The sequence below is a fragment of the Boleophthalmus pectinirostris genome, unplaced genomic scaffold (assembly GCF_026225935.1).
Source record: "Boleophthalmus pectinirostris isolate CB_2022bp ecotype Guang Dong unplaced genomic scaffold, ASM2622593v1 HiC_scaffold_2, whole genome shotgun sequence".
NCBI lineage: Eukaryota > Metazoa > Chordata > Actinopteri > Gobiiformes > Gobiidae > Boleophthalmus > Boleophthalmus pectinirostris.
Window position 1 is genome coordinate 44,031,328 of NW_026571152.1, and position 13,305 is coordinate 44,044,632.

General features: G+C 42.4%; 1 protein-coding gene across 1 annotated transcript in view; it reads right to left on the reverse strand.

The window, feature by feature from the left end:
* banp (BTG3 associated nuclear protein) overlaps nucleotides 1-13,305 on the reverse strand; it is a 128,870-nt gene that overhangs the window by 18,013 nt on the left and 97,552 nt on the right. The window contains exon 9 of the mRNA XM_055155930.1: nucleotides 720-860. Coding sequence (XP_055011905.1) covers nucleotides 720-860 — 141 coding nt within the window. The remainder of the gene's footprint in view (nucleotides 1-719; nucleotides 861-13,305) is intronic.

Below are 13,305 nucleotides of genomic sequence, written 5' to 3' on the forward strand. Positions count from 1 at the left end.
TGACCAAAACCTGACGTTACTTTAAACTTTCTCGGGCTCCATATTTTCCTCGACCGTCGCAATGGAACGAATTTATAACGAATGTCGGGAAAACGGACTTGGATTTATCCACTACCGACACTCAACAGAACACAGAGAAACTGAAAGTCTTTCTGTTCTGAAAAAAAAAAAACTCAAAGAAAAAAAAAATCCTGATCGAAATATAATACGAGAAAATAAATTTGATGAATCTTTCGCCGTAGTCTAAATGAGTTGAGACTCTAACGAGGTCGGACTCTTGATTTCCAGCCTGAGAGGTTCCCACACGTCCCCTTCACCACGGTTATTTTAGTTCACACATGGATTTGATTGAACATTTTACCATTTTGGAGAATCTGGAGCAAATTTCTGATCCAAAAAAACGAAAGCAAGAACCGTCTCCGCTGCCAAAAACCCGACAGCGCCGCGGGCAGAACTCTCTCCAGGATGAAACACTTCCACAAATAAAGTTGTAATCTGTTCATATTTTTGTAGGTGTGAGTCTTTCAAACCAAAAAACCTGCGCCAAGACTCAAGAAATAAGGGTAAAAAAGACTCTGCAGTGACATCACAAGGGGGAGGAGGGTCTATATGTGTATGGCAGAATGTTCAGCAGTTACCACGGAGACACAATGCACACGGTTTTTAAAGTCAAGAGGAAGTTCAGGTACAGTTGTATGAAAACGAGAGGGTGTTTTTACCTGGACGGCGGCGGCGTGCTCGGTGACGGGCGCGAGCTGGACGTACTGCACCTGGATGTCCGGGGGCAGGGTCGCACCTTCCACGGCGGTGGCGCTGCCGTCGGCCGAGGCCAACGCGATCAGCTGAGCCCCACGCAACACCTGGAGACAGAGAGGGAGAGAAAAAGGGGGAGGGGACAGGTGAGACCGGAGTCAGACTGATCTTTTTCTCACATGGATCTGAAGTGTGTCGTTGGATGGTATCGATATCCAAGTCTCACGATGCGATATTTTCACGGTATGAACCTCACGGGACGATATTTACTGTGACATCGTGGGAAAGTTGACGATCTGTTGGGGAGGTTCACGATTAGAGACGTAACAAAATCCAAATCTCTCAGTTTGATATTTTCACTAAAATGTTCGATTACAAACTCACAAACTCGACAAAAACACAACATCACCTCACAGACACAAGAAACATCGAACCTACTGAACCAGGACTGAACCAGGACTAAACCAAGACTGAACGGGGACTGAACCAGGACTGAACCAGGACTGAACCAGGACTAAACCAGGACTAAACCGGGACTGAACCAGGACAAAACCAGGACTGAACCAGGACTGAACAGGACTGAACCGGGACTGAACCAGGACTAAACCAGGACTGAACCAGGACAAACCAGGACTGAACCAGGACTGAACCAGGACTAAACCAGGACTGAACCAGGACTGAACCGGACTAAACCAGGACAACCAGGACTGAACCAGGACTGAACCAGGACTAAACCAGGACTGAACCAGGAAACCAGGACTGAACCAGGACTGAAACCAGGACTGAACCAGGACTAAACCAGGACTGAAGGACTGAAGGACTGAACCGGGACTAAACCGGGACTAAACCGGGACTGAACCAGGACAAAACCAACGGGACTGAACCAGGACTGAACCAGGACTGAACAGGAAACCAGGACTGAACCAGGACTGAACCAGGACTAAACAGGACTAAACCAGGACTGAACCAGGACTGAACCAGGACTGAACGGGACTGAACAGGACTAAACCAGGACTGAACCAGGACTAAACCAGGACTGAAACCAGGACTAACCAGGACTGAACCAGGACTGACCAGGACTGAACCAGGACTAACCAGGACTGAACCAGGACAAAACCAGGACTAAACCAGGACTAAACCAGGACTGAACCAGGACTAAACCAGGACTAAAACCAAGACTAAAGGACTGAACCAGGACTGAACCAGGACTGAACCAGGACTAAACCAGGACTGAACCAGGACTGAACCAGGACTGAACCAGGACTAAACCAGGACTACTAAACCGGGACTAAACCAGGACTAAACCAGGACAAAACCAGGACTAAACCAGGACTAAACCAGGACTGACTAAACCAGGACTAAACCAGGACTGACTAAACCAGGACTAAACCAGGACTGACTAAACCAGGACTAAACCAGGACTAAACCAGGACTGAACCGGGACTGATCCCAGGACGGATCCCAGGACTAGGCCAGGACTAAACCAGGACTAAAACAGGATTAAACCAGAACTCAACGTGGACTAAACCAGGACTGAACCTCTTGTCCTGTTGTACATCGCACTAGACCAGAGCATTTTTTTAAACATTTGGACCAAAACAACACGGAGACGCTGCCCAAACCTACGAGTCTCACCCATGAAGAACATCAGACTGGAAATAAACGATTAAAGATTCCTCAAACATGAATCACTCCAAATAAACTTCGAGAGTGAAGGAAAAACTCTGAAATGTGGATTTTGTAGAACAGGTTTGAAGGAAATTGTAAAAACAGCTCCTGAGGTCAGAATAAGTTCACTGTTCCACTGTTTTTACAACATTTAATTGACTGATAATCAGGACGTGTTAGTTTTTGTTTGTTATTGTTCCAGAACTAAACCAGGACTAAACCAGGACTGAACCAGGACTAAACCAGGACTGAACCAGGACTAACCAGACTAAACCAGACTAAACCAGGACTGAACCAGGACTAAACCAGGACTGAACCAAGGACTAAACCAGGACTGAACCAGGACTAAACCAGGACTGAACCAGGACTAAACCAGGACTGACTCAAACCAGGACTGAACCAAGACTAAACCAGGACTGAACCAGGACTGAACCAGGACTGAATCAAGACTAAACCAGGACTAAACCAGGACTAAACCAAGACTAAACCAGGACTGAAACCAGGAGTGAACCAAGACTAAAATGGCACTAAACCAGGACTAAGCCAGGACTAAACCAGGACTTGTTTGTGAAAAGTTCTTATAAACTGATCGTGGTGAATAATGAGGACGTTCTGGAGGCATAAAGGACGTGAGGAACGACTCTGGACGAGCTTTTGGTTCTGTTTTTCCCGTGGTTTTATCTGAAATATGCCTCTGAAAATCGGCCCCGCGTTCACTTTACTGAGCTGCGCCTCGTCTTATAATGACTCACAGGACTCGGAGCTGGAAATGAAACCTAAATAGAGCCAAACAGAAAGGCTCGTTTGTGTCCGATCTCATGTGTTTACGCTGGTGTATTGATTACAGACGCAGACCCGGTGTCAGAAACAGCACCGGGTCGAGTTTGAAGTCCTGGGACCAGCTGAGCGCACGTACAGTAAATAAAGATGTGGTTCTGTTGTTCTCACTTCTTCTCACCCGGAGACTATTTATACATCGACCCAGAGTGACTCATTCTCTTAATTACACTTGGACTTTTGTTTTCTTACACTCGTTTGGGAGCGAATTCCCACAGCACAGACACAACAAAGGGACCGGGCTCTGGATGAGGCGCTGACGAGGATCCTAATCTCCTCCAGCTCAGAGCCGAACGTCACCGACACTGGAGTCTGAACGCGTCGTAATTACAGATAATTACAGAGTCCAGATCAGCTGCAGAGTCGGTGTGGATCCTGCGCTCTGTGTCACTTACACTTAGACACAAGACACGAGCTCACACATGATAAAATAACAAAGAGAAAAGCAAAAATATATATATCAAGGTGTCTCATGGATCTATTAAAATAACTGACAGGGTGTTGACGTAGTGACTCTCTGGAGGGTTTTTCTCATCGAGGCAATGGAAACACAAACTGTGGCAAATTTTACTTATTTTTCGATCGTAAACTTTTTCTCAGCTTAAAACCCTTCAGTCGTCTTAAGAAACGTTTCATAATCGTTCGGTTCGGCTCCGCTCTGCTCCTCTCGCTCTGATTGGTCAAAGCGATCACGTGATACACGAGTCCGCGCTCCGTGTGCGCTCATGTGTGTCGGTGTGTGTGCCCGCGGGACAAAACACATGCTCGGTCGGCACATAAAATAATAAAATAATAATAATAATATATAATAATAATAATAATAATAATAATAATAATAAAATAATAATAATAATAATAATAATAATAATAATAATAATAATGCATCAGTTTTATATAGTGTTTTTTTGGACACTCAAACACACTTTACATTTCATTATTCACTTGACACTCAGTGGTGTAAACTGCTACTGAAGCCACAGCTGCCCTGGGACAGACTGACAGAAGCGAGGCTGCCAATCTGCGTCACTGGTCCTTCCGACCACCACCATCACTCACACCACTTTTACACTAGGCAGTGTGGGTGAAGTGTCTTGCCTAAGGACACAACAACAGTTTTGTGACTGGTGCCTCCTGTGATTTTCCCAGTGTCTCCATCCAGATACTAACCAGACTAACCCTGCTGAGCCTCTGAGATGTGACGGGATCAGGCTTTGACGAGCCGGTGTGACCAGCCTCAGTCACCAGAAGAACCTCACCGGGCTGAAGGAGAATCTGGAGTCACGAGACACTGAACTTTTGTGAAACCCTGGGGCTTTGACTAGCCTAAATGTAAGACTTTTTAAAGACCGTTTTAAGACTTAAATGAAAATGAAGACCAACATCACACCCATTTAGCAGGCGAAAAACACCAAAGCCGATTCTAATAAAGACCAGCCAACTCCAGAACTTTATCTAGAATCTAAGAGCCACTGTGGATTAAACCAACACTTCCTCATGATCCACCCAGCGTCTCCCTCCACTCTCCTGATCGTTTACTCATCACCACCGACACCAAAAACCAAAGTATTGTTGCGTACTCCAGATTAGACCTTCATTCATGTCATGTGATTTCACGTTGTTTTTGTTTTTTCCTCCCTCCGTTTAACGTCACACTGCAGCCCGGGGGAGGAAACAAAAAAACAGACCTTTGTAAAAAAAAAAAAAAAGACTTGGACAACAGAATTTAAGACTTTTTAAGGTCTTAATTTAGACACATAGAATTTAAGACATTTTTAAGACTTTTAGGACCTTGAAGCTGCTCTGTATATAAATGGTAATAATAAATTCTAAATAAGTAGTGAACTCCCTGTTCCTAGACACACAGACAGACAGGTGACGTTCAGTCTGCACCTGAAGTGACCCAAATCTGATTTTTCGTCCCTATGTTCCTGTATCTGATCTTTTAATGTCAGTCTGAACCACACAGATCTGATTTTTTTCAAATGTGACCCAGGACACTTGGATCTGTGCTCCTGAAACTGAAACATATCTGATCTTTTGACATGTGACTTCAGTCTGAACGGTCAGGTCACATTCATCCCACCTGACCGACTATTGTGCACTAACAATCATCTGTGCGAGCCGATAAAGCCCAACACCGATGCGTTTGCTCACTGAAACAGGCCGCCAAAGACGTGTTTCTTCCATTTGTGAGTCGGTGCTCACAAATGTTCACAAACGTTCTTCTCCTCAGATGAAAATTGTGTGTGACTCTGTGTGAGTGAAGCAGTGAAGCGCAGATCCATCCCTCCACTCTGCGACTCTGCACACACACGGTCATTTCTACAAAACTCCACGGCCAAAAACCTCAATCTCCTCCTTAAAACAAATCATCTGTTCATGTTCTGGCTCCGGTTCGACAGCAGCTTTAAAATCTCCAAGTGCTCGATGCTGCGTCCATGTTTAGGTTTCTCATGTCTCCAGTGTCACATGTGGGACATTTTGGGGGTGTTTATAGTTCACACTGGAATCACACACAAGTCACATTTAACTGGAAATGTGAACGACCTCGCAAAAAAAATGTGATTTCACAAAAAATCTAAATTGAGTATTAAACCCTGCAGTCTGAACAGAGTCTCAGATCGACCGTTCCCCTCTGGAGTTGGAGTTTTAACATGTCTCAAACTTCTCCACTCACACCTGATCATACACCTGTCCCCGCCCCCTGAGAGACCGAAACCTGCTGAAATCCTCCAAAACACTGACATGATCCAGACAGAACAGAGACTCTTTCTGCAGGAGACATGCGCAAGATCTTTGTGTGTAAATATCTCAGGATACATGTGGACACCTGCGGCTCACAGACGCGTGCGGCCTGTGTGTGTACAGTGTCTTTTTTCTGTAAAAATTTCGTTGATGTGGTTTATTTTCAGGTGCGCTCAATAGTCCGGACATTACGGTAAATTCCCAAATGGAACCTGATCATTTCCATTACTGACTCGATCCAAGATCATTCTGTATTACAACAAGAATCTGTAGTTGAGCAATTTTCATTTTAGCTGCCCCCCGTCTGTATTAAATATTATTGGCCTGTAGAACGTTGTGATGTCATCTGAAACTCAGCGACAGTTTGTGGGGTTGGGCCTTCAGACACACAGACACACAGAGAAAGAGAATCATACATCTCTCCTCTATTCTACCATCTGTACTGATAAAATACATAGGATAGATGGAATAGAACAGGCAGAGTGTTCCCCACAGGGCCTCACTCCCTCTCACTCTCTCTCTCTCTCTCTGTCTCTCTGTATCTGTAGATGCAGAGTGTCTCTCTGTGCTGAGTGTCTCTGTGCTGAGCTGAAGTTGTGTATTTGCAGCATCACTCATGTGTGACACACACTCACATTAAACTTACAATTATTCTGTCAGCACAAACACACAAAAACAAAGGAAGGAAACATTCACTGTGCGTCCGACTCTTTTCACTCAGAGGTCAAAGACCACACAGCCTCAGCCTGGAACAGCGTCTCAACACGACTCGGACTCTGGACGCAGCTGAACGTCCATGAGAAAAGTGGAGTTTTCACATGAACCGTTTACTGATAAAGACGTAAAACGTCCTCCCACATCAGAACATGAGCATGAACACATGATTAAAAACACATGTGTTCAATACAATACAGCACTTATTCTACACAACACTCTCCTACACGAACAGAACATGTACAGAACATGTACAGAACATGTACAGAACACAGAACATGAACAGAACACGAACAGAACACGAACAGAACATGAACAGAACACGAACAGAACATGTACAGAACACGAACAGAACATGTACAGAACATGAACAGAACATGTACAGAACATGTACAGAACACGAACAGAACATGAACAGAACACGAACAGAACATGTACAGAACATGAACAGAACATGAACAGAACACGAACAGAACATGAACAGAACACGAACAGAACATGTACAGAACATGAACAGAACATGAACAGAACATGTACAGAACACGAACAGAACATGAACAGAACACGAACAGAACATGTACAGAACATGTACAGAACACGAACAGAACATGTACAGAACACGAACAGAACATGTACAGAACATGAACAGAACATGTACAGAACACAAACAGAATATGAACAGAACACGAACAGAACATGTACAGAACATGAACAGAACATGTACAGAACACAACAGAACATGAACAGAACACGAACAGAACATGTACAGAACACGAACAGAACATGTACAGAACATGTTTGTTGGTGAAATTCCACATGTTGCAGTTTCGGGCCTGAGGACAAACCTCATCACACGACTTTTACACACACAAACCTGTTTCACTAGTGCGAATCGGTGGGAAAGAACGAGCTGATCACCAAGAACCAACGAGACCAACCCCACCCCCCCGGCACCACCACCACCACCCCCACCCCCCCCTCCAGAGTCTGCGTCTGCGTCTTATGAAGTCAGTGTTTACTTCTGTGTTAAACTGACTCTGTTTCACTGTAAAGTGTCTTTGACAGGTTGGACTCATTTGAAATGGTATAATTTTTTTCCTCTTTGTCAACATGTTTAGGATTCAAATTTGACTTCCTGGTTGGAAAAACACTGAGTCCAAATTCCTCACATGTGCAGATTATTATATGATAAATAAAAATATAAGAAAACATTTTTATTTGGTTGAAATCATGTTTAAATGTTAATTGTGCTGAACGTTTGAACATCCGGTGTGATGTCGTCAGTGTGGGAAAAACACAACTCTCCTCTTCCTCTGCTCTACTTTTCTTCACAAATTCCTTCTCGATTGGAGTAAAACTTTATATTTACAACGTGAAGAATAAGACAGAATGAGAGAATCATCAGACCCATAGGCTTTTTGTTTGGATGTTTGGACCAGCTGGAACATCCACAAATAATCAAACTTAAAGAGAAGATGCAAATCAGCACAAAACCCAAACCACAAACCGCAGTGACACATCGTGTTTGTGGCCCCAGCGCCTCAGAACCGCCGCTACGACCTCGGCTTTTGAAGTGAGGAGCCTGGAGCCTTCGGTTTCCCCCAGAACATCCAGGAAGCGCCCCCTCGGGTCACGTGACTGTGCCAGATTGCCGGCTCCGCGCCCGCCCCTCGCCGCGGCGTGCCCGGCCGAAACGTGGAAGTGATTATAGAGTGACTCATCACATCAGAGAATCGCTGCGATGCTTTCAGCGCAGATGCAAAATGAAGTTCAAGGCAGCAGACTGTGAAATCTGGGTCAAATTAATCACTGTCTCCCATGATCCAGAACATTCCTGATCGATCCGCGCATCGCCCAGGAGACCCACTGTAAACAAAGAAGATGTACAGAGTCGGAGAGGAAGTGTCGCAGCTGTCGGGACGTCTCAGAGCTGCAGCCGCCGCGCGTCAAACCTCACAACAACTGGACCAGCGCGACGGCTCCGAGACGCTCGCTTCACGAGGTCGACGCGGCTTCACTCGCTTTAATCCTGACGAACAAACAATCTGAGACCCTCATCTGGGACGAGCCGATCCCTGATGCACCACGAGCACAGAGACTCACAAAAAAACTCACAAACAAACTCACACACAGAGACTCACACGCAGTATTTACTGCTTTTACTGCGTTTACTACTTTTACTGCGTTTACTACTTTTACTGCGTCCACGGGGCTGGAACAGGGTGTGAGATCTGCACATTACAAAAGAACTGCCCCGGTGCACATCCTGTCCCACTACTCCCACTACACTAAACTATTTCACTTTGTTACACAAGTGAAAGTGCAGATACTAGACTAAAAATATACAAGTAAAAGTACAGATACTACAGCAAAAAACACGCAAGTAAAAGTACACATACTAGAGTAAAAATACACAAGAGAAAGTACAGACACTACAGAAAAATATGTCAGTAAAAGTACAGATACTAGAGTAAAGATATGCAACTAAGAGTCCAGATACTAGAGTAAAAATACTCAAGTAAAAGTACAGATACTATGGCAAAAAATATGTAAGTAAAAGTACAGATACTACGGCAAAAATACGCAAGTAAAAGTACAGATACTAGAGCAAAAAACAAGCAAGAGAAAGTACTAATACTACAGCAAAAATACTAAAGAAAAAGTACTGATACTGGCAAAAAATACTCAAGTAAAAATGCAAATACAACGACAAAGATACTCAAGTAAAAGTACAGGTACTAGTGCAAAAATACTCTAGTAAAAGTGCATATACCCGTGTAAAAAAATACGTAAGTAAGTAAGTAAAAATACGCTGCAGTGTGTAACTTTTCTGGTGGAGGATCTGTCAAACGCTTTTCTCCACTGAAATGTTACTGCTTTTTTGTCTGGAATGTTCCACAGTATGACATTAAACCTTTCTATCTCCATGGAGACCAAACCAGACGCAGTTCCAGGTCAGATCTGTGGAGAGGCGACCCCCGCTCACACTCACAATGTCTGTTTTTCTGAGCTATAAAACCAACTGTAACTGAATAAACGTAAAGTCGAGCTGTTTAAAGTCACACTGCGGAACATTCCAGACAGAGCAGTGACGTCTCCATAGAAACAAGCAGGTGACGGAGCCCAAACCAAAAAGTTACACAGTGCAGCTTTAAATTTAAATCGTCAAAAAGTGTTTCACAGACTTTGAGTTCTAATAAAGTTTCAAATGTCGTGATTCTGATAAAGTTTTGTGCTGATTTTTTTTTCAGAACAAACAACAGAATCGAAGTTTTTTTGTTTTTCACAACTGTTTTTGGTTTTCATAACTGTTTTTATTTGTATATTTGTGTTTTTGCTCAAACCATGAACATGAAAAAAATAAACCCCTCGGACTTTTCAGTAGGTCTCAGGTTATGGACAAATACTTTTACTTCACTACATTTGAGAGCAGGACTGAAGAGTAAAAGTAAAAAGTGCTCACTTAAAGCTTCACTGTGTAACTTTTTGGTTGGGGTTCGTCACCTGCTTGTCATTCCTCTGCCTGGAATGTTCCGCAGTGTGACTTTAAACAGCTCGACTTTACATTTATTCAATTACAGGAGGTTTTTAAAGCTCAAAAACACCTCAAAAAACAGACATTGTGAGTGTGAGCGGGGGTCGCCTCTCCACAGATCTGACCTGGAACTGCGCCTGGTTTGGTCTCCGTGAAGACAGAAAGGTTTAAAGTCACACCGTGGAACATTCCAGACAAAAAATAAATCAATAACATCTCCACGGATAAAAGCGTTTGACGAAGCCTCCAGCAGAAAAATGACACAGTTTGTACTTTTTCTACTTGTACTTTGTCTCGTTTCCAGCTCTGAAAGTCGGGAAAGTACAGAACTGGTAATCGGCATCTTCATCGTCAAATAATCAGTGAGTTTTCTGGAGGCTGAGAGACAATAACAGCTTAAAATCATTTGCCAATAATCCGCCAGTGAAAAGGAGCTGGCAAAACATGTCCACAAATCTGAAGTATTATTTAGCAATCAGAATAATAATGTGAAAGTCACGCTGTAAAAATGTTAATGATTAAAAGTTCAGCCAATAACGACTCTGCCAGACACAGCCCTGCGCCGCAATAATGTCCCCAGAATCAAAGCAGCGCTGCGGAACTTTTCTACTGCGGGAAATCGACATGAACACAGCAAAAACTACAGGGTTAAAATTTCAGGTTGTTTTTAACACAGACAGTGTTATTTTAACTATTTGAAAGTTAAATGGGGGTTTGAGTTGGGCTTATTTGCCACCAGAGTTGATATGGTTGAAGTTAATGTTAGTGCTAGTGTTAATTCAACTTCCTTTAGTGTTAATTCAACTTCTTTAGTGTTAATTCAACTTCCTTTAGTGTTAATTCAACTTCCTTTAGTGTTAATTCAACTTCTCTTAGTGTTAATTCAACTTCCTCTAGTGTTAATTCAACTTCCTCTAGTGTTAATTCAACTTCCTTAGTGTTAATTCAACTTCCTTTAGTGTTAATTCAACTTCCTTTAGTGTTAATTCAACTTCTTTTAGTGTTAATTCAACTTCCTCTAGTGTTAATTCAATTTCCTCTAGTGTTAAATCAACTTCCTTTAGGGTTAATTCAACTTCTCTTAGTGTTAATTCAACTTCCTTTAGTGTTAATTCAACTTCCTTTAGTGTTAGTTCAACTTCCCTTAGTGTTAATTCAACTTCCTCTAGTGTTAATTTAACTTCCTCTTGTGTTAATTCAACTTCCTCTTGTGTTAATTCAACTTCCTCTTGTGTTAATTCAACTTCCTCTTGTGTTAATTCAACTTCCTCTTAGTGTTAATTCAACTTCCTCTTAGTGTTAATTCAACTTCCTCTTAGTGTTAATTTAACTTCCTCTTGTGTTAATTCAACTTCCTCTAGTGTTAATTCAACTTCTCTTAGTGTTAATTCAACTTCCCATAGTGTTAATTCTTCAAACTGCCGCCAGAGTAGACCAGTTTGAACCAGTTTAGTTTATAATTTCATTTTAAATTAACTCAAATAAAGTGTCAAAATAAAACTCCTCTGTGTGTTGTTGAGTTAAATCAGGATAACTCTACAAAGTGTTATCCGTTTACTCTCAAAACGTGAATATAACTCTGGATTTTCGGGTTAAACAGGAACTTTGGTCCAGTGCAAAAAAAAAAAGTTAAATTAACTCTAGAACAGAGTGGACTCAGATAAACACTGAGAAAATGTTAAAACTGATTCTGTGAGTCAAATTTAACACTTCACTTTTTGCTCTGGAGATATTATAGTTTTGTCTGGAATGTTTCGCAAGTGTGGCATTAAAACGGCGTCCATGTGGCTTTAACCTCCTCAAAAAAAAAAAAACCTCCACACGACGAGATCAGGTCCACGAGGACGAGACAAGACGAGAGTTTGACATCATTTGTAATAAAATAATAATAATAATAATAATAAAGTAGTGCGATCTCCATTTCACGATTTTGACTTCACTATTTTTATTTTATGTAACATTTAAGAGGTCATTGTTTTCTGCTTTTTTGGAACCACAGCTTCTCAGATTGTGTGACTCACCAACTCTGAACTGTTTTTCCGTCCAAACCAAAGTTCACGAGATGTTTCCTCACGTTTGCACCGGCGCTCGGTACTTTTGTCTCGCGAGATTTTGTGATACGAGATTTTGTCCCATCTGTAGTAACACGTCTGGGTCTGGTTAGTATTTGGACGGAAAACTGCCGCACTGCAAAAAGCTCGGCCAAAAAGTACAATATAAACACTTTAATCGATCAGAAAATGACTAAAACGTTGTGAGATTCTGTGCCGATGCAGCAAAATTATTTTACTGTCGAGTTTTCTTCAAATAAACGACGTCTAGACTCGAGTGAACAGATCATAAACCTGAAAACAAGATTAATAATCGGATATAAAAAAAAAAATGTGTGCATAATTTTCAGTGTGTGAATATGAGGGGCCACTGGGGGGCGCTGCTGCAAAAACTGTTGTTGTGTCCTTAGGCAAGACACTTAAATCACATTCCATAATACTACTACTACTACTTCTACTAGGACTACTACAATGACTACGACGACTACTACTACGACTAGCACTACAAGTACTATTAGCACTACAAGTACTACTAGGACTACTAGGACTACGACTACTACGACTACTACTAGGACTACTACTAGGACTACTACTACTACTACTACTACTACTACAAGGACTACTACTACTAGGACTACTAGGACGACTACTAGGACGACTACTACGACTACTACTACTACTACAAGGACTACTACTACAACGACTACTAGGACTACTAGGACGACTACTAGGACGACTACTACGACTACTACTAGGACGACTACTACGACTACTACTACTACTACTAGGACTGCTACTACAACGACTACTACGACTACTACAATGACTACGACGACTACTACTACGACTAGCACTACAAGTACTACTAGGACTACTAGGACTACGACTACTACTAGGACGACTACTACGACTACTACTACTACTACTAGGACTACTACTACTACTACGACTAGCACTACAAGTACTATTAGCACTACAAGTACTACTAGGACTACTAGGACT